This window comes from Atheta coriaria, unplaced genomic scaffold, assembly GCF_025399875.1.
Source record: "Atheta coriaria isolate IRGN ID8LTWV9N9 unplaced genomic scaffold, Caltech_Dcor_3.1 hic_scaffold_6_pilon, whole genome shotgun sequence".
In the NCBI taxonomy this organism is placed as follows: domain Eukaryota; kingdom Metazoa; phylum Arthropoda; class Insecta; order Coleoptera; family Staphylinidae; genus Dalotia; species Dalotia coriaria.
The window spans coordinates 8482180-8509830 of record NW_027045448.1 but is presented as its reverse complement, the minus strand read 5'-3'; the positions used below and the strand labels follow the sequence as shown (position 1 = coordinate 8509830).

General features: G+C 36.4%; 4 protein-coding genes across 12 annotated transcripts; 2 read left to right on the top strand and 2 right to left on the bottom strand.

Moving 5' to 3' along the window:
• Window positions 1-508: 508 nt before the first annotated feature.
• Window positions 509-5904, bottom strand: Orct (Organic cation transporter). Of its 2 annotated transcripts, XM_065305623.1 has the most exons (9): window positions 5438-5904; window positions 3879-3940; window positions 3707-3805; window positions 3028-3220; window positions 2647-2905; window positions 1966-2583; window positions 1731-1912; window positions 1537-1673; window positions 509-1054 (listed from the first exon to the last, which is right to left on the bottom strand). In XM_065305623.1, exons 2-9 carry the CDS (start codon window positions 3920-3922, stop codon window positions 841-843), a joined length of 1746 nt encoding a protein of 581 aa, XP_065161695.1. In that variant the 5' UTR covers window positions 3923-3940; window positions 5438-5904; the 3' UTR covers window positions 509-840. The 2 variants fall into 2 exon arrangements, with proteins under 2 accessions (XP_065161695.1, XP_065161696.1); XM_065305624.1 differs by lacking the exons at window positions 3707-3805; window positions 3879-3940; window positions 5438-5904 and having other exon boundaries at window positions 2976-3109.
• Window positions 5905-6201: 297 nt separating this feature from the next.
• Dap160 (dynamin associated protein 160) lies at window positions 6202-15439 on the top strand. Of its 6 annotated transcripts, none has more exons than XM_065304058.1 (15): window positions 6203-6509; window positions 6574-6764; window positions 6820-7698; window positions 7870-8096; window positions 8161-9430; window positions 9490-9727; window positions 9806-9988; window positions 10169-10445; window positions 10513-10683; window positions 12424-12815; window positions 12868-13308; window positions 13363-13714; window positions 13992-14105; window positions 14178-14396; window positions 14451-15439. In XM_065304058.1, exons 2-15 carry the CDS (start codon window positions 6589-6591, stop codon window positions 14606-14608), a joined length of 5097 nt encoding a protein of 1698 aa, XP_065160130.1. In that variant the 5' UTR covers window positions 6203-6509; window positions 6574-6588; the 3' UTR covers window positions 14609-15439. The 6 variants fall into 6 exon arrangements, with proteins under 6 accessions (XP_065160133.1, XP_065160130.1, XP_065160134.1 ...); XM_065304059.1 differs by lacking the exon at window positions 13992-14105 and adding an exon at window positions 13876-13947 and having other exon boundaries at window positions 6204-6509; XM_065304061.1 differs by lacking the exon at window positions 9806-9988 and having other exon boundaries at window positions 6202-6509.
• A 376-nt stretch (window positions 15440-15815) lies between these two features.
• LOC135793207 (uncharacterized) lies at window positions 15816-22435 on the bottom strand. Of its 3 annotated transcripts, none has more exons than XM_065304064.1 (2): window positions 21893-22435; window positions 15816-20239 (listed from the first exon to the last, which is right to left on the bottom strand). In XM_065304064.1, exon 2 carries the CDS (start codon window positions 20225-20227, stop codon window positions 16364-16366), a length of 3864 nt encoding a protein of 1287 aa, XP_065160136.1. In that variant the 5' UTR covers window positions 20228-20239; window positions 21893-22435; the 3' UTR covers window positions 15816-16363. The 3 variants fall into 3 exon arrangements, with proteins under 3 accessions (XP_065160136.1, XP_065160137.1, XP_065160138.1); XM_065304065.1 differs by lacking the exon at window positions 21893-22435 and adding an exon at window positions 20883-21089; XM_065304066.1 differs by lacking the exon at window positions 21893-22435 and adding an exon at window positions 20303-20317.
• A 3102-nt stretch (window positions 22436-25537) lies between these two features.
• Window positions 25538-27491, top strand: LOC135794086 (queuine tRNA-ribosyltransferase accessory subunit 2). The gene is made up of 6 exons (XM_065305227.1): window positions 25538-25812; window positions 25871-26012; window positions 26080-26555; window positions 26613-26815; window positions 26871-26996; window positions 27200-27491. Exons 1-6 carry the CDS (start codon window positions 25696-25698, stop codon window positions 27363-27365), a joined length of 1230 nt encoding a protein of 409 aa, XP_065161299.1. The 5' UTR covers window positions 25538-25695; the 3' UTR covers window positions 27366-27491.
• The last annotated feature ends 160 nt before the right edge of the window (window positions 27492-27651 follow it).

Sequence of the window (27651 nt, the reverse complement as noted above, 5' to 3'; positions counted from 1 at the left end):
CTTTTCGAAAATATCTTGTATTGCATGTGATAATTAATAACATTAGCACGCAAGAGTAAAAGTATCAAATAAAGTAGCAAGCTTACGTATAGAAATTAAGTTAAAGCGACAGTTCCAATGATTTTTGTTTCCAATATTGAAACCCGTTATGTGCCAGAGTATGCTGTTGACGATGCATGTACGCACATCAGCATAAGTGACGTCTTTTTATGTTATGGTCTAACTTGGACACTACAAATTATATGCTCCTTGGCAAATACTCAAAATATGTGTTTTTCACTTATTTATATTTATCTAATCAGTTGGTCAACCAATGCACTAGTGTAACATTTGTTTTTGTGCAAATTTCTATATTTTCCGCAGGTAGATCGTTGTAAATAACACTCCAATATTTTTGGCCAAAAGTGCATACTATCGCCATCTAAGTATTGTTGAGAATACTATCAGCTAGACCTCTCAGAAACTTTGCTTCAATGTTAGTTTTTTGTGTATTAAAGGATAACTCAAATACAATAAATAAAGTATTTCTTTATTAAAATTTGTTGAACAATCAAAAATATCCAACTGCAAATCAAAAGTATAATTTCCATAATAAGAAAAAAAAAAGGAAACAGTACATCTAGAGCATAAGTTTGCAACAACTTACATGGCTTACAGCAACATCAACATTGAGATATCAAATTTGTAACAGTTGGTCACAGATTTCTAACTCAACAATTAATTATTTGTATACATATTGTAGTAAAATTTTCTGCACCACATAGAAAAATATTTTCTACATTCAATTCCTCTCCATTACAAAAGATTTGGAATTATATTCGTATAGTTCAAAAAAGCTAGTTAGTCTTTTGTTGTAGATTCAGTTGTCTTTTCATCATTTGTGACTGCTTCTGCTTCTGTCTTTGCTTCCGCAGTTTCTGTAGGCTTTTGATTGGTCCCATCCTCAGTTTCCAAAAGACCATTAGCTTCTTCACCACCGCTGGTACCGTTTAATTTTGGTTTCTCCACATCTACTGAATTAAGGGGTTGTTCTTCAGGTAGTTGTTTTTCTTTCCTAAAATAATTCAAACATTTACTAAAAATCCATAAACAACTATTGCCTTCTTTAAAATTATTAAGAAATAACACTTCTATATGTTCGAGATTCATTTGTTACTTTGTAAACTCTACAAATATGAGATTCTGTATTATTTTTTCGTATAGCTTAACGGAGATCCGCAATGATATGCTCGGATAATTCTTCTGGAAGTTGTTCTATTGCAACTCTGAAAATACGTTAACATCCATATCAGATATAAAATAATCAAAATAGGAGATGATTTTGACCTCTATACCACTGTTAACAACATTCTTGTAATATTAAACACGTTTGGATAAAAATAAACAAAAAAAGTCAAGAAACACATAGAAATATGTACATCTATAGTATTATTCACTTATGATTAAGTTAATAAACCCTTACTTTACCTTTGAAATGTTGTCTGAATTTAATCTAATGATAAATAATGGTAAAATGTAATATCAGATGTTACATACCTTCCAAATCGTTCTCCATCTTCTATAGATTCAGGCAAAGTCTTGTTAAGTGTTTCTGGTAAAACTAATGAGATCAAACCACCAATCAAAGCGAGAATTCCATAGATCATCAAAGGTAAAGGAGTCCAAAAGTCACCCTACAATATAAGATAATGTAAATAAAATCTAAAATAAGTTATTAATTTATTTCATACCAAAACATTGATTAAGGGAGCAAAAACTGAACCCATACGTGCTGAAGTAGACGCCGCACCTAAACCAGCATTCCGTATCACTGTTGGAAATTGTTCTACTGAGAAAATATAAATGGTTCCATAACTTGAAGTAATTGCTAATTTTCCAATCATTGCCAAAGTTACCAACAGTGTATTGTAATCTTAAAAGAAACAAACTGTAAGTAAAAGTTATAAACTTTAAGTTTTTACTTACCACTAGGAATAACCATAGTTAATAATAAAGCAATTCCTGCTGTCAACATGCACCCGCAGAGGATTGTTTTTCGTCCCCAGGTATTCAAAGTAAACAGTAAAAATGTGTACGCTGGAATTTCCACGGCGCCGGAGATAACAAAGTTCAAATATGCGTTGCTACCCAAATTATTCGTATTCCATGAGAGGCCGTAATAAGTCATGCTGTTAGCAAACCAATCAAAGAAAATAATTAAAGACCGTTTCCGTAAATTCGGATGCCGGAAGACATCTAATATTGTCGCTCTTTTTTCGTCCACATTCACAGGCTTCATATCAGTCTTGAGCAGTTCGTCAAGTTGTTGATCAGTAATCGTAACTTTGTTTTCTTTCGCTGCGCGGAAGATTAATTTCTTAGCTTCTGGTACACGATTGTTAGAGATGAGCCATCGTGCTGATTCGGGGATAAACCACCAGTAGCTAAAGAACGCAAGTCCGGGAACTGTAAGCGCCATTTGTAACATACGCCAATCGGTGATATAATATGCAAAAAGTGCTGTTAACATGTAGCCGGCAGAGAAAAACATTTGGCAAATAGTGCCGGCTTTCAGTCGATCATTTGGCCCAACCATTTCCATTGCTGTAAAAACAAAATTGCGATTTAGAATATCATAAAACACATTTTTAATTACATTTTGCATACCTATTACATAGGCAACCAAAAATACACCTGATGTGGTAGCGCCAACAATGAACCTAGCAAACGTAAAGGTCCAAAACTCAGGGGCCACAGCAGCTAAGAGACCAAACACCACTTGTATGACCAACGAGATGAAAAAGATCAGTTTTCTTCCATAGCGATCAGACAATTCACCGAAACCAATGGAGCCCAACATAACACCGACCATAAAGAGAGCATCACCAGTGGCACGAAGGTAAGCACGACCACAAACCATGTCCCACTATGGTCCATCACAAAAACAAAATATTAGCGGTTAAAAACAAGTAAAGTAGTGAATAAGAAGAGATTACAATGGTGATGAATATTCGGAAAAACCAAATTTCGATGATTTATTGGGTTTACCTCCATGATGATACTGCTATTGAATTTGGAGTGATCGTATATGAAACGATCACAAGAAACCTCGGTTTTTGCATCATCGTACATATAACAAGTAGCATATTTATTGTTTATGTTGTCCCAAGGTATTGAACTGTTCCATTCCGCTTCTGATAACGCGAAAGTTGCGTTTGAGAACTCATTGGGCAATTGGCACCTGAAAAGGATTTGTTATCAGCATTATTAACATAAAGTGTAGTATACTCGGCATACATAGATTAGATGTGATTATTTATGTAGATATAATAAACATTAACGCAAAAAGACGAAAGTAATAACATAATAATGATAATAAAAGTAATATTATATGTTCGCTTGTAATGCAAAATGTCTCGAGTTACATTTTGCTTAAAAATGAACATTACTTGACCCAGATTAACCTTTTTTAAAAATAGTTCGTAAAAATTTATTAATTATACTCGTAAAACCATAAATCATCAAGAATACTTTGTATGTACATAAGCTGACTTAAGTTACAAAGCATTAACTTGTAGTTTTAATGTAAATGTTTAATAAATTGAAGTTTTTTATACATAAACTTTGTTTTAGACAGGAAAATGCTTCGCGTTGTTTCAAAAACTTAAAAAAAACAACCGAATTTTCATATTTAACTTGATTTCATAAATTAAGTCACTTTACTTACCTGTAATCCGGCTTCACTTGTAGGAAAACATTTGCAAGTTTATGGAACGCGCAAATAATCGCCGGTAGACATAGAAGGAAATAAATGCGTTTCTGGTATCTGCATAAAAAACAAATCAATATTATTTTCAAATAACGTACTTAACTTAAGTAATATATTTTATGAAAATTACCTTCCGAAGTTACCAAGTAATGGAATCACGTCGTCGTAGGCCATTGTGATGCGAACGACAACCTAGAAATTATACGGTTATTCATAAACAAAGTGAGAAACGCACGCGCAATTATTTTTCAACGAGTAACAATGCTGCTGCTGCGCTCGTTATGTGTATATCAACTGATAACAGCAGCGCTGCATTAAGTTGGTCGCCGCTAGCGGCCGCGGCAGATCGGTGGCATGGTTCGGTGGGACGGCGCTGGATAACTGATATATTTGAACTATGCGACATTATCTAATTCATTTTTTCATGCCCTCGTCTTACATACTGAATAGATTTGTTTGAATTTGAAGATGCGCGACGCCTACAAGCGTGAAATACGAGACGATTTGCTCAGATGTTCAAACAAACTTGAATTTTTGTAGAATGTAGACAAAGTTGCGAAATACTACACAGCAAGATATACAATATTTAAATATTATTAATACTTAGCAATTATGTGATAATAAAAGTTAAACAATTTTCGTTTATTTTTAAATCGTAAAGAGTTGATTTGCACTTTAAATATTCATTATAATCATTATTGAAATTATTGATCCACCAAACAATTTCGGCATATAGAACGACTAAAAATAAATTAATAGGAGGGAGTTTAGTCTTATCAACTCAGCTATTACATTGCTAAGTAAATATAGTGCGCATTACCAATAATCAAAATCAGGAAAGTGCCAAAATGCAAAAATAACGATAATAGTTAATATAACATATTAATTGTCTTGAATTTCTTTAAAAAAACACTAAGCAAATATTAAAATTTATTTTTAATAAGTTTGTGTAAACAAAAAAGTATCACATTCAAGCTTAAGTAAGCATATTATATTTGTATTTCATTGTTTCAATGTATAATGAAGCAACACTATAAGATTTCGCCAACGAATCAAATTCGAACAGTAGCGTCGTGCGCCTGTAATATCAATGTCAAATGTCACCAAACAAAACTCAGTGAGTCTTCACATTGTGACGAATGAATACACAATGAACTCCTTCAAACACCAGACATAAACTAAGCCTTAATTATGATTTATTGACAAACGAGCATGTGCTATAACTCTAAATTCGTATTACGTGTATGTAGGTACTACTAAATTGAAAAAAAAGTCACGTCAACGTGGCAATGAAAAATGTCGACACAATTGAATTTTTTAAATAATAAATATCAATAATACGTGTTTATATTTTTTGTTTGGTTTGTACAATGCAAAAATGAAATTTCTATGTAAAATTTAAGAAAATGCGCAAACGCAAACTAACGATAACTATTGAATTGGATTGAATCGTATCCTAGCAACCCAATCGTATTGATACGGTGGGGCAAGGCCGAATTGGTGCACGCGGCGCACACGTATCGCATATGTCTCGCATGCTTCGGCAGAGAAGTAAAAAGCCGGATATTTAAATGACTTGAATACCGGTGAAATAAATCACACTTCAAACATTAATGTTATAACACGTTAACGCTTGCTGATTTTACATGTCTGAAGGTTAAATTTACTAATACAATTGTATATTCTTACCGGAATGTATGATGATTTCTGATGGAATTAGACTGATGCACCATCAGGTTCGACAATCGTATTCGCGCACCAATACAAACGATTATCACGATTATCACTATTTACGCTGTGGTAGCGACGCGATCGTTTATATGACGACGTGGTCGATCATGTACTGCATGTGTCCACCACATGCGCGCTTTATCGTCTGAAAGCAAGCTGGGAAAAGCTTTTTCCGTGAACCGAAATCGAGACCCTCTGGTCGAGTAAGGGTAGCGTGAGTATCGTATGATTCAAGGGGCAGTGCCAATTTCGACAAATCGCGGGGCTGTATTTTTGCTGGCAGTGGCAAAAATATTGAATGAAGCTGTGTGTTGAATTCCAAGGCATGTTAAAAGAGGAATACGCGGGATATACAGTGGCTACCGTCTGTTCTTAATCGTCTGTTTAAATTTAGCTGTGTACGCATAATTTTTTGACTTTTGAATTTGTAACCAACTCTAGCGGCCAATAGAATAACTAAAAGCATATGAAATTTCTGTTTTGCTATTATTTAAATATAATCTTTGGAATAATTTAACTTACTTGGTAAAATACTAAACAAAATTGTATGCTTACTTATTATTGTTAAGAAGCACTTCAAATCAGTTGAGTAAAAAAAGTTTCCTACAGTTTTGACATGCGTCGTTGTTGTTGTGGGTTGTTCCCGGCTGTTCTTGATTGTTTCGCCTTATGCTATCTTATAATAAAGGTTATATTCGCTTGTCAGGTGCCAGAACTGTCCGGATCGATTTTATTCTCTATGTCACATATTTATAAGGCCAAATGGGTCCGACAGCGAATGACCGAGTTGTACGTTTGGTACTCTCGGCAGTTTATTGATTCCATTGAACGATTTCGCAGGCGTTCGTTCTGTGTTCGTAATTTCGTTAGTCGTGACATTAGATAGGTGCAGAAGGGTGTCAAGCAATAATGATACGCGCTGATTAAGATACGGAATTCGTAGTAAATTGTATAATTGGTGTGAAATACTTAAAAAAATATGTTTAGTTAACGTTACGGTGCATACTTATTAAAGCGGACGAAGTCAAAGGTTCGTTTGCGGCTTGGGTGTTGTTTTATAAGTACTAGATTTGTGATGAGAGTGATTCTTGTAGTTTGAAGAAGTGAAAATGTCGGCCGCCGGTACACCATCATCTGACCCATGGGTTATTCCCATCAGGGAAAGAATAAGATATGAAGAACAGTTCAGGCAACTTAAGCCAATCAATGGAGTTGTCACTGGAGATCAGGCAAAAGGATTTCTACTGCAGTCTCAGCTACCTCCAATGATTTTGGGGCAAATATGGTATGTTCATTTGAGTAATGCTGTGGTAAAAGAGTTTTCATTGATTTTATTGCAGGGGATTGGCTGATACTGATGCCGATGGCAAAATGGATATACATGAGTTTCTCATTGCATGTAAACTGATTAATTTAAAACTGAGAGGCTTTGAAATCCCCAAAGTGCTCCCACCCACTCTGTTGGCATCAGTAAAGCAGCAGGCACAAACACCACCATCAATCCCACCCCTTCCAAACCCAACACTTGTTGGTGCACCTGCTCCCCCAAGGCCTGAACCACCTAAACCAGCAGTTGCCCCAATGCCTCAAATGCCTGGTGCTCCAATCATGACTCAACCTGTTGCTAATAATTTCATACCAACTGGTATAGTGCCTCCAATGCAGAGCAGTATGATGGGAATGCAACCAGTGGCACCTGTGCAGCCACTGGCGCCTGTTTCTGCTGGAATGTCACCATTGGGGGCGGCACCAATTGGATATATTCCTCCCATGCAACAACCTGTAATGCCGCCGATGGGCATGCAACCTATGCCCTCTGCCGTTCCCATGACAACTGTACCACCAATGGGTGCTGTGCCTCCTATGAACACCGTTCCCCCGGTGAGCGCCGTACCACCTATGAGTGCACCTATGAGTGCGGTACCGCCAGTCAGTGCCATTCCACCCTTGGCGCCGCCCGCATCAGTAATTCCGGCGGCGGTGCCACCAGTTGCTGCCGTGCCGGGTGTGAGCAGCACGCCGAGAACTAGCGTTAGCAGTTTGGATAAAACAATGATGGAGAGTTTACAAGAGTGGGCCGTGCCACATCCAACAAAATTGAAATATACTCAAATATTTAATACTACAGATCGGACGAGGAGCGGATTCTTGACAGGCGCTCAGGCTAGAAACGTCATGATGCAGACAAAGTTACCCCAAAATACTTTGGCGATAATTTGGTAAGTGGAATTTTATCTTTTATATTGATAACGTTTTTTATGAAAACCGAGAGAATATTTATTATAAGTTCAAGTGTGTGCTAATAAAACAATATCATGTAAAGCACATGTTTTCATATTAGAATTGGCATAACGCGGTAAATTTATTAAAATGCTTATTGCTTCAATTAGGGCTCTTTCTGACATGGACTCGGATGGTCGGTTGGGATGCGAAGAGTTTGTTTTAGCGATGCATTTATGCGAACAGGCCGCATTAGGACATCCAATTCCCACAACTCTTCCTCCTGAATTAATTCCACCAACATTTAAACGACCAGCGCGCACTGCGTCTCGAACTGCGTCTATATCAAGTCAGGGCAGTGGTCAACCAGACGTTGATCTTACTCTTATATCACAAAGTAAGCTGAGTCTATGCAAAATGCAATTATTGGATTTATATTTAAACTTCGGTTTTGTTGCTAGATTCGTTCGAAGACAAGCGTAAGGAAAACTTTGAGAAAGGACAAGCGGAACTGGAAAGGCGGCGTAAAACACTGTTTGATCAACAACGTAAGGAGGCCGAGGAACGAGACCGTAAAGAACGAGAAGAAGCGGAGAAGCGCGAAAAGGCTCGCCTTGAGGCTGAACGTAAACGCGCCGAGGAATTAGAAAAGCAAATGCGCGATCAACAGGAGCGCGAACGCATGCAGGAAGAAGAGCGCAAGAGGCAGGCGGATCAACGGGAGTCTGCGCGTAAAGAAATGGAACGACAGAGACAACTCGAATGGGAGAAGCAGCGATTGCAAGAATTACAGCAGCAGCGTCAACGCGAACAGGAGAACGTTCTGAAACTGAAAGCAAAGAATCAAAGTTTAACGATTGAACTAAGCACGCTGAATGATAACGTTAAAGAATTGTCGCAGAAAATATGCGACACACGTGTTGGTGTTTCAAATGTAAAGTCTACGATCGATGGAATGCGATCGACCAGGGATACTTCAATGCAGGAAATGTCTCAGCTAAAGAGCAAACTCAAAGAACAAAACGCTAAGCTTCTGCAGCTTTCGCAAGAAAAGATTCGAATGGAAGCAAAGAACAAGATGAACACAGCAATGAACGATAAACAGGCTGAACAGACTAAACTTGCGTTTGAGAATAAGGAAATCACGATTAAGAATCTAAAGGAAAAGATTGAAGATATGCAAGGAGAGATTGATACAAAAATGTCGGATATTGAAAACAATAATTCCCAACTAACAGAGCTCAAAGGAGAATTAACCAAACTAGTGTCGGAATGTGAGGATTTATATTCTGTTTACGAACAGAAGAAAACCACAGTTCTCGGTATGAAAGGATCTACGAAAGCAAATGATTATTCGTCGGCTTGGGGTAATGACACTAGTTGGGGATCAACAACTACAGCACCATCAGCTGCGAATGAATGGCCCGCGCAGGATAGTTGGGCTACAACTGCCACTCCAGTTGCAACCGCAGTTGCTACTGAAGCACCAGCTGGATCTGTTAGATATCGAGCACTTTACGAGTTTTCTGCCCGAAATAACGACGAAATATCATTCCAACCGGGTGATATTATCAACGTGCCCTTGGAACAAACCGGAGAACCTGGATGGTTAGCCGGGGAGATTCGTGGACACACCGGCTGGTTTCCGGAGTCGTACGTTGAGCTCGCTGATAGTGCTGTTGATTCTACAACTACTAGTGCATTCCCGATTGAAGAATCAAAACCTTTAGAGTATGTACAATTAAATATCAACAGTTTAATGTTTAATATGATGATTTTTCTTTATTTAGGGTTGTGGCAGAAGTACCGGAGATTTCCCAGGAACCAGAAGCTGCACCTGCTTTGGAAGCGACTGAAGAAGGCGAGTATTACGTCGCTTCGTATCCGTATCAGTCAGCGGAAGCCGGCGACCTTACCTTTAGTGGCGGCGAGTACGTACTTGTTATTAAGAAAGATGGCGACTGGTGGACTGGAAAGATTGATGATCGTGTCGGTATATTCCCAAGCAATTACGTACAGAAGGCAGATGTAAGTATTGCAAGTGCTTGATGGTAACCTGCGTGTGTCATGCATACATGTTGTGTGTTCTGTGTATTTTGCTGTTAGAATGCTCCTAGCGCTGCGACTAACGTAACCAGTGCACCTGATGTTGAGGCGGTTAAAGTTCAGGAAGCGCCACAACCAGTTGCGCAACAGCAGCAACAGGATGAGGATAATGAAGTGTCGCAAATCAACGAATGTAACCTACCTGAGAAAACCGACTTTTCCGCCTTGTCCCAACAAGCACAGGTTTGATACGATTCGTCTATTAATACATTCTTCCCTTGATTATGATTCTTGCTACTAAGTTGTTGTTGTGTTTTGTTTAGTTTTGCTTATGTTTGTTGTTGATGCAAACTAATTCATACAATCTATTTAATCTAATCTGGTCCCAAGAATGCAATTATTATATATCTGATCTGTTTTAAGACTATTAAAGCTGGTAAAAAACCGGAGATTGCGTCGGTGATTGCTCCGTACCAGGCTTCAAGCAACGAGCAATTGTCACTGGAACGCGGCCAGTTGATCATGATTAGAAAGAAGACGGATTCCGGTTGGTGGGAGGGTGAATTACAGGCAAAGGGACGTAAACGTCAAGTAGGTTGGTTCCCTGCAACCTATGTAAAAGTTTTGAACAGCAGTGGACGTGCCAGTGGTCGTACAACACCTGTCTCTACCACTAGAATGCAACAAGAAGTTATTATTGGTATGCGCCGAATTATTTCTGGAACAATAATCATTGTAACTGATTCACAATTGATGTATTCTTACAGACAAAGTTATTGCACTGTATGCGTATACTGCCGGCAATCCCGACGAGCTAAGTTTTCTCAAAGATGACATTATCAGCGTGACAGCAAGGGAGGAAGCGGCATGGTGGCGAGGTGAGCTGAACGGCGTATCTGGATTGTTCCCGAGTAATTACGTCCAACCACTCCAGCAATGTAAGTTTTCTTAGTTTGCATTTACTCTAATATTAAGCCGCACAAACATCATCTTCACTTATGATTTAATTATCCGACCCCACGATATGGATTCAGATTTGATTTAATTTCATATCTCAAAAATTGAGCTCTTTATGATTCTAAAAATCTTTTCGTTTTTATAGGAACGCTATACACACCGCATTAATAATGATTGAGCGCACCCATCCTACCATATAAATATAATAAAAACTGCAATAGAACAATACAAAAAATATTCCAAATTTCGTCACTGAATGAAAATGGCGCAAGCATTGCAACATATAAATATGATAATAATACTATCTATAAGTTTTAGCGAAGAAGTTTAGAAATGAAATCTAGCTGAACATTGTGTATGTACTGTATGTTTAAATTATGTAAAAGTTGTTACAAATGGAAATCGTTAATACTTGATATGATAAGTCAGCTTTGGAACTTCAGAAAAGGAAAGCTTAAAGACAAAAGGCAACAGTGGCTACTAATATCTAACACTCTAATTGAATAATTAGAACTTAAACGATAAACGACGTGTCTTTATATCTGATTATTGTAAGAAGCATTTATTACTATCAATGTCTTATGATGATATTAAAAGCCTCCTGGTGCTAGTCCACCTTTCAGGCGAGATTATGCTGACAAGCGGAATATCAATTTCAAAGATGCTGTTTTATTATTAGGCGAAATAATTAGACAAATGCATAACCATGAATTTAATTAGTGAAAATTGTGATCTTACGTTGTATTTTTGCTCATTTTGTTTAATTAATTGTATGCCTATACGCAATTTATTGTTTTTAGCGAAACATGTATTTGAAATATTACTCATTATTTGATAAATTAGTCACTCATTATTAGGTAGAAAAATATTTAAAAACGCTTTGTTTTTTATTAGTACATATGTGTTCTTTTGTACGATTTTATGTAACGGTAGGGTGGGTGCGTTTTTTTGTATCATACATTGCTGTCGGTTTGTAATAGACGCGAAAATCGGTACAAAATCCGGGAATAACTTGTTGCTTACAACAATACCGCCCACCTTACCGAGAAATCGGCTTATTTACAAAGAATTATTTATTTATCTCAGAAAAAATCTCTGATGCGTATTATTTTCGAAATTATATCATGCAAAATATGTTTTGGTCGATTATGTTATATAACGTTATTTGTTGATTGTTATACAAGAATCCAATCAATGCTAACTAGCAGTTGAATACGCCATGGTATTATTTATGCGCTTGGCCATCATGTTTAACTGATTTTCGAGTCATGATCTGTGCTGGAACGTGCTAGAGCTCTGCTCAAAATTTTTTGCTGTCGCGATTCTACTGCATATGTAAGAGCGATGTTCGTTACGTTTAGTAAAAATTAGCCTAAATATCGTTAAGCATTATTACTTGGAATTACTCATACGAAATGCGAAATGAACAAATGTAGATGCAAAATTAATCGTGCGAATAAGGAAGCAGGAGACGTAATTTATTTTACATTCAAATTTCTCTGTCTTTCTCTCGATTGTAACTTTCCTCGAGTGTACGAAGCGTTGAGTAAAATACTTATCCAAAATATCAGCCCTATCACAAATTGTAACCATAAAAATGCAAGCATATGATATCAATATAAGAAGTGTGAAATATGAATCGAATTAATCGAGCAAGTAAAATGAAAACGTAAAAAAAATCTGATCACAATGTTTGAATTCGCTTTTGTTGTTGGCCTTAGACCATGCCCACCCGAACCAATTCCAATTTCTGCAACAGTCACCGGCTGAATCTCCGCGAAATGCGTTTAATAAGATTCACCAAGAGTTGACGCGCAATCTGACCCAACCGGTGAACAACCACACGCCGGTTCGAAACGGTTACAACAAGAAGCGGCAAGATGGCATCGACGAGTTGATCACTACCGAGATGCAGTACATTGAAGATTTGTCCGTGGTTAAGCGTGTTTTTGAAATGCCATTGAAGACTAGTAGCATTCTTAATCAAAAAGAATTGGAGAATATTTTCGTCAACCTGGACGATATTCTTCACTGCAATCAGATCTTTCTGGAGGATCTTCTGGAAAAACTCGAGTTTGATGATGATATGATTGGTGATGTTATTCTCAAAAACGTGTGTAATTCACACCATTTTTGCATGATATTAAGAATTTATTGTATTTCAGTTACCAAATATGGTGCCGTACGTACACTTTTGCAAAAAGCAATTAGACAGCGCTTCATACTTGCAGAAACTGTACGAGGATTCGACACCTTTTCGCGATATATTGCGTAAATGTCAAGCAGATCCTGCGCTCAAAGGATTACCGCTCAGTTCGTTTTTATTGAAGCCCATGCAACGTATTACGAAATATCCGCTGTTGATTGAGAAAATCATTGAAAATACCCCTGACAATCATCCTGATTATCAAGATTTACTGGAGGCGCGTTCAATGGCAGATAAGTTTTTAAAGCGCATAAATGAAAACATGCGACAGAAGGAAGACTATGAACGATTGATGTGGCTTCAGGAGCATATATCACAGAATGAGTTTAGTATTAACTTCAATGGGAATACAAATAAAGTTGGACCTCGTACTCTGTTACACTATGGATGTTTAACAAAAGTAAGTTTTTCATTGCTTTTAAGTTATAATAGATTATATTAACTATGTTTTCAGGTAAAAAGTGGAAAAGAATTGCTTGGTTTTTTGTTGAGTGACTTTATTTTGTTGGTTCAACCAAGTAAATCGATTACACAATTTACTTTTCAACGCAACACCAACGTAACGTATAAGATCTATAAACAGCCATTATTGATACACGAAATTCAAGTTTCGAAAACACCAATCGAAGCGATCGACAATCTTACTAATGCCGATCGCATCATCAGTATTCAGCAAGACGGAAAACAACCTGTTTCACTTCTTACTACTTCAGCAAATGAATGCAATTTGTGGGTGAAGCGAATCGAAATCGCACAAGAAATGCACGAAAAGGCAATTTCGCTTACCCGTACGAGATTGCGCTCAAGTGAGTATAAATTTTGTTTAGTGCCGACATGTTTTCTTTTTGTTTTGATTGTTTGCGTGCCAGAAATACTTGTGAATGTGACGAAATTGTGTTAATGTAAATGAATTTGTTGGAATGTGTCTCATGTTCAATTCGTACGCCGTGCTTACATGTCTGTGCAGAAGCCAGTGGTTTACAGCAACGTGGACGTCTAATTGTTCAAGTCGTCAAAGGGACGCGCTTCATTATCACTGGTAAGCGCGTCAAACTAATTGCCTGCACTCTCTTTACTTTATAGCTGTTAACCCGAACACTTGGCCGAATTGGTTGACTGTGTATGTAACTAGCGGGCACGAAATTTTCCCTAAATCAAATTGTACTAACCATGCCAAACGCAAAACCCTTAAGCCAGGTAGCAATGCTATTAACCATCTTAACATTTCTTAGTATTCATGTATTTATTCGCTGTACTCTTATCAAATAGGACGATCCTTTGTACAAAATGTCTACTGCAAGGTGGCATTGGGCGAATGCGTCCAGAATACAAATGTTGCGATGGACGAGCGAAACGGGAACATTTTAAACGGAATTCCACAACCGCCGGCCTTGGTTTGGAATGACTACATGCAGTTCCCGATTCATGAAATTGCTCAGGATGTCGTCACGTTGACCGTGTTTGAAATGTGTCCGTTTAGTCCAGATGGTTTGTTTAGCACAATTCTGTCCACACTATATTTATTATTGCCTTTTTACATAGAATTTTTGGGTCGTGCCGAGATGAAAGTAATGGACTTATATCAAGAGTGGTTGGTAAGAAGGTTAAAGGAACCAATCACCAAGAAATTAATTCTGCATCAGGTGGAGTCCGGTGAGGTAGTAATCAAATATGACTTGCAATTGTTTGACGCGTTTTGAAATGTCGACCATTATGGATGCATGCGATGGGAATTATTATAACTGCCAGAAAACACGACAATATTTACTCTAACGTTATTGAAAGTTTCTATTATCAATTTTACTCCAACTATATTCAAGTTGCTATACAGTATACACGAGCACTATACAAATTATACACGCATTAATGTTTTTCAAGTGAGTATTTATATTTACACTCTTGTAATGAATGTGACACGAATTTTGATGACAATTACGTCCATTTCAATTTTATAATATGCTCATTGAGCAATAATATTGGTGTAGCTATATAGGTAGCTATATAAGTACAACTATACAACTATAGATTGCAAATAGTACCTTTATTATGTTTACAATTTAAAACTGTTTGTTGTAATTAGTAATATTATTTATTTATTTTGAGGGCATGTAAATGTCATTGCTAAACTCAAACACGTTCCTAATTAGTACAATTTTAATGTGTATGATATATTGGATGTATTTGAACAATATTAGCTTGGTGCACAATGCTCAGACGTTAATCTGTCCAATATATAAATATACTGATCATCAGTGATAATTAGAAGTATATAGAAATGATTAAGTTTTAAAAAGATGTATAAATATTTGTTAAAAGTAAAAATTGATTCTTTAGTGTCTCATGTGCGAGATAAGATTTGGATATTTGCATTGTTTGCCAGAATGTATACATGTGCCATTCTACATACATCATTATTATAATCAAATAATCGAGAGTGCAAATAATATAACAATAACACTTTACAGTTTAAAATGTAGCGGCTATTAAAATTATAATATACTATGCATATATGCTCATGTTTACTAGAAAAATAGAGATATTCATTCTTCTTACCTTGTGATAATCTAAGTGTAAGTAAGCTACTCAAATTCTTTGGAAGTGCTCTGAAGTATTCATTAAAACTGAACTTTTTACATTACTTATTCGAAAGATCGGATTCTGGTTTTGTTTTGAATTTAAGTTTTCTTCGAGAGACCGGACCGCGATTTCCCACGCGGGGTTTCTCAGAAAATTAAGGAATTTTTAAGTACTGATGCAAGACAAGTTGCCTTTTCAAATTTAGGAAATATTAACGTATTGGGACCGCCAAAATTGGTTTTCAGATTCTTTTTAGTGTGAATTTTAAAGCACTTGAGCTTTTTTAAAGATTCCAGGGATAACAGTATTGAAAAAGCTAAAAACCACAGATTTAGTGGTTTGTATATTTAATATTAATATTTAAAATATAAAACACGGCTTTTAACATTTTTACATTAATTATTAATCTAATTACTTTAACGTGTCGCATATAAACTTATCAATTTCAGCAGTTTAGTACACTTTACATGCTCAATTATATGTACCACTTTGTATCCTACCATGTACTTCTCGTACATATGATTAAAATTAAAAATAATACATTGAGAAGTATGCATTTATACAGTCGATAAAAATAACAAATAAGTTACAATTATAATACCAATTTAAAAGTACGAAAGTACAGAAAAGACACATTAAAAACAAATAAATAAATAAATATAGTAAGTCCGAAAAAATGAATAAATAAACTGGTAGTTCAAGTTCAAGATTTGATCAATTCTTCGAACTTAGATTCCCAATATTACCAACACCTCAATCTTCATCTGCTCATTCGTGTAATAGTTTCGCTAGAATATCAAAGAATCATAAACTCAGTGAAATAGTTTTCGTTCTTTGCGTAAATTAATTATATATTAGTCTTTTTTTGTTCAATTAGGTTATTCTTGCCTTTCATTAATAACAACGTCTTTTTCACTATCCTTCGCCTCTTTACTATCCTCCGAGTAGGAGTAAATGGGCTTGAAGCCACCTTCAAGTTGAGGCTTGAAGTTTTCTATGTCAAACTCGCTCGTTGTTTGAACCGGTAGCGTGGTGATTTCGTCTTTGCGTTCGTCTTTTTCGCGCACGACTGCCCATCCTTGGGACAGCGAATGGTCGACATGTGCGCTGGCCTGGAACGGCGCTTGGAATTCCGCCTGTGGCCGCGGTGCGTTCGCCTGGTTCACTTCCTCATTGTGAGCTTGTGGCTTAACGATTGGTCGATGATGGACAACCGGTGGCGATGGTTGACCGTGGTGCATTACAGCACTGACGGTGATCTCCGAATCTCGAATTTCAGGTATCACCAAACTGGCGTAGTTTGGCATTGAGAATTTGTTGCTTTCTGTTGGTGTATAGGCAACAGCAATTGGCTTCTCCGTATAGGTCTTAAGAGTTACCGAAATTTGATTGTTGTTAGCTTGCGGCGTGTTATGGTTAACTATCCTTGGTTCAGTATCTTCAATCGTGTTCCATTGATTGGAAGATATTAGGGTGGGTTCATCAGGAAGCTTGTTTTCCATATCACTGGGGAGAATGGAAGGATCAGGTCGTTCAAGTGGATATGGGAAATCAGATTTGAATGGGAATGTTGCAGGACGTGGTTTGAGTATAGGTGAATCATGTCTGTCCTTTACTTCGTAGTTAAAATCTACTTCAGTGGCTATTGAAGATGGTTGGACGTTTGGTTTAATTTTTGATGGTGGTAATGGAAGCTCTGCACGCGTACCAATCACCACTGTTTCTTTTTTATTGTTATCAATGGCATCTAGTTTGATAGGTGCTGAATTTACTGGATACACTACGTATAATGGTTTATCTGTACTACCCTGGGTTTTAAGGGCTGTGATATCTTTGTTTGTGCTATCCTTAATGACATTTTCTTTAATGTCAATTTTTTGTTTAAAAATGGGTTTATCCGATTTCTTTTCTTGTTTAGCTTGAAGCATTTGCAGTGTTTCTGGATCTTCACCATTGCGTCTATTGGGCACAACAATTTTTGGTGGTGCTTGTAAATACGCAAAGTGTTCTTGCATTGGTGGTAATCCTTGAGGTCCTTGTTGTTGTTGTTGTTGTTGCTGTTGTTGGTGTGGTGATGTTTGTTGGTGACCATGACCTGGTTTAGGTCCAATTCTATCTTCTGCTACTTTTGAAGGAATTTTGCTTTGAGAGTTACCAGGAATTGGTGGTGGGTGAAGTTTTTCAAAGAAACCAATTGGTCTATTATTTGAAGGTCGTTCGAGTAATGGTTGTCTTGCGTAATTTTGGGTACCATGTGGTGGTCCATGATGTTGTTGCTGTTGAACATGCTTATGCTGTTGATTAACTGATTGTTGTTGGTGATGTTGATGTTGAGTCCTATCAAAATGTGGATGTTGTCCATGTGGTAGATACGGATGATGATGCATTGGCTTGTTAGGCATATTTGGCCTAAACTGAGGAAGAATATTGGGCAAAGAATCTACACGTTTGTAAACTTCTTGTGGTCGTGGTGGTCGTGCATATTCCGGTCTACCCGCATGGAAATGTCCCGGTCGAGGATCCCATGGTGGTCGTACACGTGGTGGTAACTTAACAACAGATTCAGGCGGGGTTAACTCAGAGGGTAGTTGATGGAACATTGGTTTAGAGTTCAGTTTCAAAACTTCTTTATGTGATCCAGTTGGTGGTAATCCACTAGTTGTATGCTGAACCAAGTGAACATTAAATGGAGGACTAGCATAGGATACTTTTGGAGGTGGAGGCGGACTTAAATCTGGTGTTAAAGTAGTAGATTTATCCGAATCAGGGAAAACAATCTTCGCACCATGTGTATACTCAATATCCTCAATCTTTTCATCCATAACATGACCTGGTTTCAATACAATCTGACTACCAATTGACAAAGAAGCTTCACTGTTTTTGATAGGTTGAATAGTCACGGAACTACCAACAGTTTGTTGCTGGTTATTTAAATTGTTTAAATAGGGCTTATTATAGTCATTCTTAACCTGCAACTCTTCAGGTTGTTGGTCATACACAGGCCGGAAGGGATTAGATTCATACGGACTTTCCTTCAAAGAAGTACCGACATATCCTCCTGGGTTACCACCATTGGCACCACCTTCCACATTTTGATGATTACCCATTACAAAACTGACAGTGTCCTGATCAGGTGCTATATGAATAGAACTAGTAGATGGCGCTTGAGGATGAACATAACCAACTTTCTCCCCATTTAATTGCTCGCGTAGATTTTGACTGGTAACAATAATCGGTCTGTTTGGAGTATGAACATGATGAATATGATTTTCACCCAGCGGAAGTGAAGTCATTTTAGTACCTTCTGTGGTTGTGGTGATTACAGCTTCATCAACAGATGAATCTTCAGAAGATGATTCATAACTAGAAGACGCCTGTTCTACAACAACAGATGAAGTTGGTTTTACAGTAGTAGAAGTTGTTGTTGTTTTGTCTAAATAATCATAGTCGTAATCTTCAGACATTTGTGAATTATTAACATCAAGTGGTTCCGGTGTGATGTTAATAACTTGCGCAGGTTTTTTAGACACTTCAGCAACCTGCGCTGGCTTCTCTTCTTCATAATCATAGTTAATATTCATATCAGACATATGCGAGCCTGTTAATACATTATAATGCGTCGATTGGTACCCAGGCGTTGTTGCTTTCTTCGGTAAATTATGAAACAGTTTAATGTGTTGTCCACTTGGTGTAACCGAATAAGGTTTAGTGCTTTTTACAGGAATCTCTGTATTAGAAACCTGTGTCGTTGTGGTTACAATCGCATCAGTCGTATCATTATCTTCATAATCCGAACCAAATAATTGTTCAAACAAACTCATTGGTCTCTTCGTCGAAGCTGGAGTGGTACTAGTCGACGTTGTTGTTGTTGACAACTTAGTTGTATAAGATAACGTTGCTGGTTTCTTATAATATTCTTTATTGTAACTTGGGTGATTCATCGGACTATTCATTAAATTTTCAATCTTTCTAGTTGTCTGCACCTTAACTGGGCTAGCGGTGGTAAATTGTAAGTCTTCATAGGTTTTCTTTGGTGTTGTAAACTTGATAACTTTATCTTGAGTGTAGTACTTTGTTGTAAAGTAGGTCGGACTCAGTGTTGGTTTATAAGTTGTCACCACGTAATTCTTATGATTCTGATGTTTATTAACGTTGCCTTGAACTTTCGTATTAGCGTATGAAGAAGAGATTAACGGATAGACATATTTATCTGGATTATATTTCACTGGTAAGTTAAGGAAATCATGGAAATTAGGTGTGAGTTGATTAATGTCACTCGGCTTATGACTGCCTGTTGATGGACCATCTTTACGATCAATTGAAGATTTATCATATTCTACGTCATCATAATCATATTCCTCGTAGAGTTTAGTTCTGGTATTGAAGTCAATATTACCAGTCAATGGATCCTTCTCCAAATAAAACGGTTTTCCTTTATTGAAAATGTTTTCAGGTAGATTATATCCTGGTACAATCAAGGGTTCCGGATCAGGAACTGCTTCAGTATTATTGACAGTCTTATCAACTGTAATAACAGCAGCATTCGGTTCTTCCTGAACGTTATCCTCGCTGAGATCAATTTTAAACTCTGTGATATTCGATTTGGGCGCTACATTCACATTGTTCACGTGTCCACCGATCAAGGCAGCACCGTTAATTTCTTGTATTTGAATGACTACCACTAACGTTGGCACCGAGATGAGGATTTTGATGATTGTCAAAACAATATACTGCAGCTCCATGTTGACAAATTCCTGCAAACCAATAAAATAAACTAAATTAATTTCGAAATCGATTAGTTTAATGTACCACTTTACATCATCTGATAAGTGGTTTTTAATTATTCACGCGCTTCAAAAGGTAATCGGCACCCACACGTAACGGTAAAACCAAACCCAAAGCACCAAAACCTGCTGCCTTCCATCGGCAGTTTACATTCGTGGCGCGCACATTTAATATATACTTTGACCAGCTATTCGGTCATAGCACCTGCTAGAAAAATACGTCGCAGGCTTTTTCGGATGGTCTGCTTCCTCATAACTTTGAGTTAAGTCACATCGTGTTGTCGTGGTTGTCTTGGCCTCGGTCAAGGTAATTGAAGAACCTTGACTCGCCTCGACTCACGGTTCAACATGCTTCTACTGACCTAAATAATTATTCAAAGTATCGCATCGGAGAAAGAGCGAACACGTCATGATGGTTTCATAATAAATACATTCATAACAAACAAATATCCTCAGGCTGTGAATATCTGAAGAATATCCGGAAATAAATGTTATAATTGCAATTAACTTTCTTTTGAAATTAAATTGAATAGATTTTATTATTTAACATATTTAGATTACGATATCATCCATGAAAGCTAAGCTTAAGTAATAATTATACGGTATATTCAACCTGTGCTGGTGTGGCTCATTAGTTCATTGATTCATGGGCAAATAATGTGTACATGGAGCACACTGGGCGTCTCACTAACGGTATCATCCTGGCCGAATGGTTTGGCATGTCGCCGGGCGCAGAAATACATAGCTGAGCCAGTTTTTCAACATTCAATCATCTCTGGCATACATGTGTCTTAATAACTTGCAGCGTTACTTTAATCGGTGGACGTAAGTGTCGCAGAGGTAACTTTGGCTGTTAAAGTTTACTGCTTTCATGCTAATTGTGCCCTAGCCATGTGAGTGAATCACGCACGCGTGAATGTGAATGCTAAGCAAACGAACGCGCTCAGCAATTTACACGCTGAATATAGGTCACTGTTATAGGTGTCACTTGAACACGCAGAAATCTAAATAATTTACGACTTTGGATACAAATTGGGCGCGGATTATGTGATATGAAATGATTATTATTAACGGTGAAGCAATTTTATAATCTATAAACTTCAATCACATTGATAATCTTTGAATTAACTGCAATCAGTGCTCTGGATTAATTCTCAACGCAGTGAGCGAATTAACTTGTAATTGCGGACAATTATTGTCTAATTACGTTGGTACTGTAATAATTGAAGGCAATTTGCCTGCGCGTTTCCATTCAATGATTGTTTTTGTTCTTAGGCGGAAGAAATATCAATGGAACTGAATGGTAATGCTTTAAATGCAAGTTAAGCAAGCGCAAAGTTCTTACAGTTTAGTGCACTGTCTGGTGAGAAGTACTATTAAATTAATTAATGCCCACAATGGCACACAAAACATACTGTGCATAAAACAGTAAAATCAAGAACAACTGGTATCAAACAGTGCATACCTATTACTTGTATTCTGATAGAAAGTAAGCAAGTGAGGAATTAATTAATAATAATATTATTATAATTATATACAACGTATTTCTTGTTATTAATTTATTTATTATGTATTGTTAAATAGTTTCAATGGAAATATTTTTAAGAAATTAATTTTTCTCACCTTGAATTTGTGATTTGTCCGATAACAACGTTCACAAAACTTTTTATTAAAAAATTAATAATCTGTCAATTTATTTTTTTAATGTTCACAAAATAAAAGACACTTTTTGTCACAGAGTTTAAACGCTAGGCTCCGTTTCCTCGAAACCCATCTTCACGCAATAACACAATGATTTTTTGCAAACGCACTGAAATATTTTGATGATATTTTTAAGTTTTGCGCTCAAGTCGAAGTCTTCGTGCGACCATACACGTTTTCACGGCGCAACATGCGGACTGAAAGTCAAGTCGAAGGCTCGCCGCGCCGACAAGTCGTTTTGGTTACGCCGTTACGGTATTTCTTTGAACAGTCCGTTAATCAACGATCGGAATATAGGCTATCGCCGGCTTGTTGTTCGAATGAATAAGAAGTTCCAATATATTCGCCGGCACTCCGGCTCCGGCGTTTGGGGACGTAATGCCTGCAGAAGTTAGGAATGTTTGTCCACAAACTTTTAAACAATTGTCGGCGTACACTTTGCACTTGTTTGCTGCGCGCATGAGGTGAGAGGATGTTCTGAACCTGGCGGTGAGATAATGATGAGATTCTTGCTGGTAAGCTGGGTGATGGTTGCAGAGACGACGAAAGTCGGCGGTCAACTGATCCCACGAAAGTCTTTCTCCGCATCTTCTACTTATAGCTTGCCAGCGACCGTACCAACAACAATGTGATTTGGTAGATTGTATATTTGGGTAATTATTAGTGTAAAATATAATATAAAATGAATTCTAGACCATTTAGAAGTACAGAAACTTGTATAACTTTATTGATTAAAAAGATTAAATAAATTTAATCAAAAATAATTTCTTGGGCGAAAACAAAATGATTGACATTCTTATACACGTCTATCAAGCCAAGAATGAACAAATAAATGACGTAAACTTACCAAAGATTAATTAATATTAAGTTTCAACAATGAGGTATAAAAAATACATTGACCTTACCTCTATGTATGTAAATTTGTTCTTTAGATAAATATTAACAACATTAGAATTAAATATTTTTGGCTTTACTGTTAGAAAAAACATCTCATAATTGTATTGTCTACGATATAAGTCATGAGAATCATTAATTTTTTTTTATTGTTTTCATTAAATATGATATGTAACATGTTAATATTTTCTCTGTGCAATAAAAAATACATTCTATTTAACATAACCTAACTTGACATTTAAAAACTTAAGAAAACTCGGTATACAAGTCAAATTTTAAAGTCTAGGCAGTAAAATGTAAGTGTGCACATCTGCAATTAATAAAAATGATGCCATTGAGTGTTATTTCTAAACCAAACTTCTCAAAAATGTCTTTTTATTTTGTGATGTTTATACAGTTGCATATATTCATATAATTAGGCAACTTTGATGCCATATTGGTATTACCTTGCTGATTTTTAAGTCAGGGAAAATTAGCTAATAATCGAATCCGGCGTATGATATTTTATTGCAGAAATGTGTGTATGTGTACGGTACTTTGATGCAGTGGGTTCGAGTTACAGTTATGAGCCGACTGCTCCTGAGTTGCTTCTCGTTCGCCTTGCGACGCCTTTGTACGTTGCGCCGTGGTATTCGGCATGCGTGTGCACGGAGATAATGTATGAATATGAAATTGATGTGTATGCGAAGAGGCGCACCGGATTTGCCCCGCGGTGGCCAACTCACTCGCTCAATTTTATCCTAAAACAACGACAGCCATTTATAATACCAACTTAATTTGAATAAAACATAAATATTTAATATTTTGTTTAAAATTGAGTTATTATCAGTGGATTCAATTGAGATTTGTAAAATTGATGCCTTTTTAATCGCGTGCTCTTCCCACAACGTGCAATTTCTTTCATAGCGACCCGGATAGCTCTCCAACAATGCGGTTACATTCGTCGTGGCACGTAAATGTAAAATGCAAATTCGCACCAATGCCACAAACGAAACGCACACAATTGCTCCACATTTGCAGCGATCGTGCAGCCACTTTACTCTTCTCCTTCATTTATTCAATTCAACAAAAGTTGAACGCTAACCAACCGAGCAGATGTTTAGTGAATGTGTAAATAATGCAAATATCATTCATTACTCCATTATGTGCATAGAAAAGGAAGATTTCTTCTACTAATGGCATTGGTATGGTGCGTAAGTGCAGCGATAAATTATATTGAATGGTTGCATCGCTTGAATCAACAATAATATGTGGAACACTTTCTTCGATGGTGCGTCATGCACGTTACGCATTGCAGGCGCCATTAACCAGGACTCTATGTCATGACCAATCGTATTCAATGTTAAATTTGTTTCGTCTCTTTATATGGAATGTAAGTATTCTTGCTATTTCTTAAATCACTGTTTGGAATGGTCATAATTATGATATCAGTATATGAACGCAAATCTCTCTGGAGGCTGTGTGACATTCACCATCAAAGTTGGTCTAAATGCGAGTAGGTTTTGAAGGTTTGTTCTTTCTTTTTGTCCGCATAACATGAGAGGTGTTCGTCGTTAACCTCATTTTTGATCCGCTTTGTAGTTTCAAATACAAATACAAATACCTGCCGAGTACAATTGTAATTGTAAAACTGTAACGGTATCATCCTGGCATTAACATACAACGTTTTGATTAGGAACACTAAATTGACTATTTAAAACAATAAGTAGCTAGTTTTATCAAAAAAACAAACATAAAATTTAAAGATAGAAATATCTTTAGTTATTCACCACTGAGATAAGTAGAGTGTAATTAATCATCTAAATAATGAATTAACTTTCTTCTATTACTTTTTAAAATAATCTATTTATTATTATCATAGTACTATCACATTTTTTGGTAGTTTGTAAAACCCGGTAAGAAAGTAAACAGTGATTAAAGCAAATTCGCGCGTTAAAAAAATTTGTTCTTTCATTGTTCTCACCGATAATAATTTTTTGTGGTGTGAAAGATATTGAAAGTACTTACAGATTAAAAATTGGAACAAGTGAAACTTAATTACTTATTTAACACCTTCTCACAATATGTGTAATGACTCTGACGCGGAAAAGAAAATGATTATGAGAATTCCGCAACAAAAGTAGTAGTTATCTTTTGATATACATACCACATACCTGAATAAATATAAGTACTTGACATCAACAAATACATATAAAAGAAAAGTGAAACAAAATATAAAGTAAGTAAATCTAGTACACTGTGTACGTCTGAATAGTAATTGAACTTTTTCTTGTGTGAATAAGCATTTTTAAATTATTTGGGTTTCAAGTTTAATTTTGTACAAAAAGAAAACTAAAATTGGCTTGTTGGGATGCTCTGTGCGTCATATAAATTTTTATAAAATGACTAATTTAAAGAGGCAGAACAAGAATTATTTGAAGATGTTCAGGATTGGTTTGCAATTGGGCGGTGACTGATTGGGGATGTGAGGCAGGTGTTGTTTGTCGCAACAGAATGAATCTATTTAATGTGCCCGGAACGCCTTGAATTTTTTTGGAAGTGTACACAGTTAAATTGTTTTACTATGAATAAATTTAGGTTCTTCCTGAATACAATTTTACTACGCCATGTTCTTTTCCTATAAAATTTAAATTTAAAAATTCCGAAGTTGTGATTCGAGTGCGTTCGTGCCGCTCACGTTTTCGGTACAACATAACCCAACATTTCAGTAGGTTTTGAAAATCAATCCGTTCGAACTTTGTCAAATTCGGATTTTCATTTTCGTCTTCTTCTTTCATTAATTTAACATTTTACGAAACTGCATAATAGAACATTAAATACGAATTTGAAGTATGAAATTTGTCGTTGAAAATTTAACTAAATGCGCACCCCGAGTGGGCGCACTACAAGAAATCAGAAATTATCCCAACTATGTACTTGAAACACCATTGCCAATGCTGTATACAAGGGTAATGTTATTAAAATAACAAAAGTACAAGTCTAATTACAACTATTAAATTATATTAGGGTGGTGGACTGCCTCACATAACACATGAAGTGTTTAAGATTATATGCAAAGGTCCACAGATTATTCAGGTGCCCCTTGTTAGCACCTATCAATATCAAGAAGTAATGGAAGAGTTTCATGGAAGTATTGCAGAGTTTGTTGGTATGTTTATAACAAACAATCTAGTAAGACATTAACCAATTTAATTCATGAATAATTTTTAATTTAGGACTTAAAGATTGCTTGACATGTGTAACAGTTCAAGATCCAGGAGATTTAACTCATTCTGGACATCACCAGAGGGAAATGATACCCTTATGGACTCGCCAAGGCAAAGTACTATTAAGTGCTCAACAATACATGAATATTGTTGAATCCTTTAAACCAGATATGTACTACTTCTTATCTGATGGCGACACAAATGCAAAGAGTGCTAATAAAAGAATAGCAAAGTCTGTGGAAAATACCAAAGATTTCTTTAAGCAGTGCTTAGAACGCCATAAAAGGTCTACCACATTGGTAAATTCATTTCCAATGGGTGCAATTGCAGGAGGTTATAGCAAGGATGCAAGGAAAGAATGCATTGAATTGATGGCAAACAATGAAATCCTAAAGGGATTTCTCATTGATGGGTTACATAATAATGGTCCAGAAGTGGAGTTTATTCCATTTGATGAGCCCAAAACTATTGTTGAATATGTTATTGTACATTTATTGTACTGGTTTATAGATTGATTAGTTTATTCTGTGTATTCTTTTTAGGACAATTTGCCAGCGGACAAACTGCGTGTTGTGCAAGGCTGTTGGAATCCATTGGTTATTATAAAGTTAGTTCAACTTGGTGTGGATGTATTTGATACGTCATATTGTAATTTAGTGACTGAACGTTCGTCCGCTCTTGTATTTTCGACTGATTTGCATTGTGACGATAATCATCCTTATGAAATTAATCTCCGTCAGAGACAGTACGTTTCTCTATGAATATAATGCTCCTATTGTTATAATTTTGTATTTTTGCAGATATGTTGATGACTTCAAGCCAATTATAGAAGGTTGCGAGTGTTTAGCGTGTCAAAAACACACTAAAGCTTATATCTATCATTTGGTGACTGTTCAGGAATTGTTAGGTCCATTACTACTAACTATGTAAGTAAATAATTCAATTGATTATAATGTTTGTGACTTCAAAAATCATTTCACAACCGATTTTAAAAACAATCAGGTCAGAAAAAATTATGAGTTCAAATTTCTGCAGTTAGATGGCGCTGCATATACCATTCTTACATTTTAATTCAGTTGTGTTTACTCTTTTTATCTGGTACTGATAAATAATACCTGTTTGTTTCTAGACACAACAACCATCACTTTATGAAATATTTCGAAAAGATAAGAAACGCAATAAAAGACGGAACTATCGCCGAATTGGAACGAGTAGTGGAAAAGCAGTTCAGACAAAATCAACCCAATTTGGCGCAACACACAAAAGACGAATTGCAAACCGAGAGCAGCAACTAGTGAAAATTTCGTAATAAGGAATGTGACTTTTTAAACAGTGATTGACTATGTTTGATTATGGAGTATTTTTGTTACCGTGAATGAATATGCACTTATCAAGTAAAATTCTGAAACAAGTTTATATTACACATTTGTTTTACTATGATTAATTTAAAATTATTATTATTATTTTGCCGTTTATATGTTTCGCATTAATACCTTTCCGTTCCAGTTTCGTAATTAAATTAGGCATGACGGTGAAGACTGCGCTGGGTGCACCCGTTCAAACGCAAACAAACGGGAAACA

What these genes read in the sequence shown, in the direction of transcription:
- LOC135793207 (XM_065304064.1), bottom strand. Translation starts at nt 20,227, where the DNA reads ATGGAGCTGCAGTATATTGTTTTGACAATCATCAAAATCCTCATCTCG.
- LOC135794086 (XM_065305227.1), top strand. Translation starts at nt 25,696, where the DNA reads ATGAAATTTGTCGTTGAAAATTTAACTAAATGCGCACCCCGAGTGGGC. An exon ending in AAGTATTGCAGAGTTTGTTG is followed by an intron (nt 26,013 to 26,079) that starts GTATGTTTATAA and finishes TTTTTAATTTAG; the next exon opens with GACTTAAAGATTGCTTGACA. An exon ending in ATTAATCTCCGTCAGAGACA is followed by an intron (nt 26,816 to 26,870) that starts GTACGTTTCTCT and finishes GTATTTTTGCAG; the next exon opens with ATATGTTGATGACTTCAAGC.
- Orct (XM_065305623.1), bottom strand. Translation starts at nt 3,922, where the DNA reads ATGGCCTACGACGACGTGATTCCATTACTTGGTAACTTCGGAAG. An exon ending in CAAGTGAAGCCGGATTACAG is followed by an intron (nt 3,221 to 3,706) that starts GTAAGTAAAGTG and finishes AATCCTTTTCAG; the next exon opens with GTGCCAATTGCCCAATGAGT. An exon ending in ATAGCAGTATCATCATGGAG is followed by an intron (nt 2,906 to 3,027) that starts GTAAACCCAATA and finishes GATGGACCATAG; the next exon opens with TGGGACATGGTTTGTGGTCG.
- Dap160 (XM_065304058.1), top strand. Translation starts at nt 6,589, where the DNA reads ATGTCGGCCGCCGGTACACCATCATCTGACCCATGGGTTATTCCCATC. An exon ending in GTGATGTTATTCTCAAAAAC is followed by an intron (nt 12,816 to 12,867) that starts GTGTGTAATTCA and finishes ATTGTATTTCAG; the next exon opens with TTACCAAATATGGTGCCGTA. An exon ending in GTGTCCGTTTAGTCCAGATG is followed by an intron (nt 14,397 to 14,450) that starts GTTTGTTTAGCA and finishes CTTTTTACATAG; the next exon opens with AATTTTTGGGTCGTGCCGAG.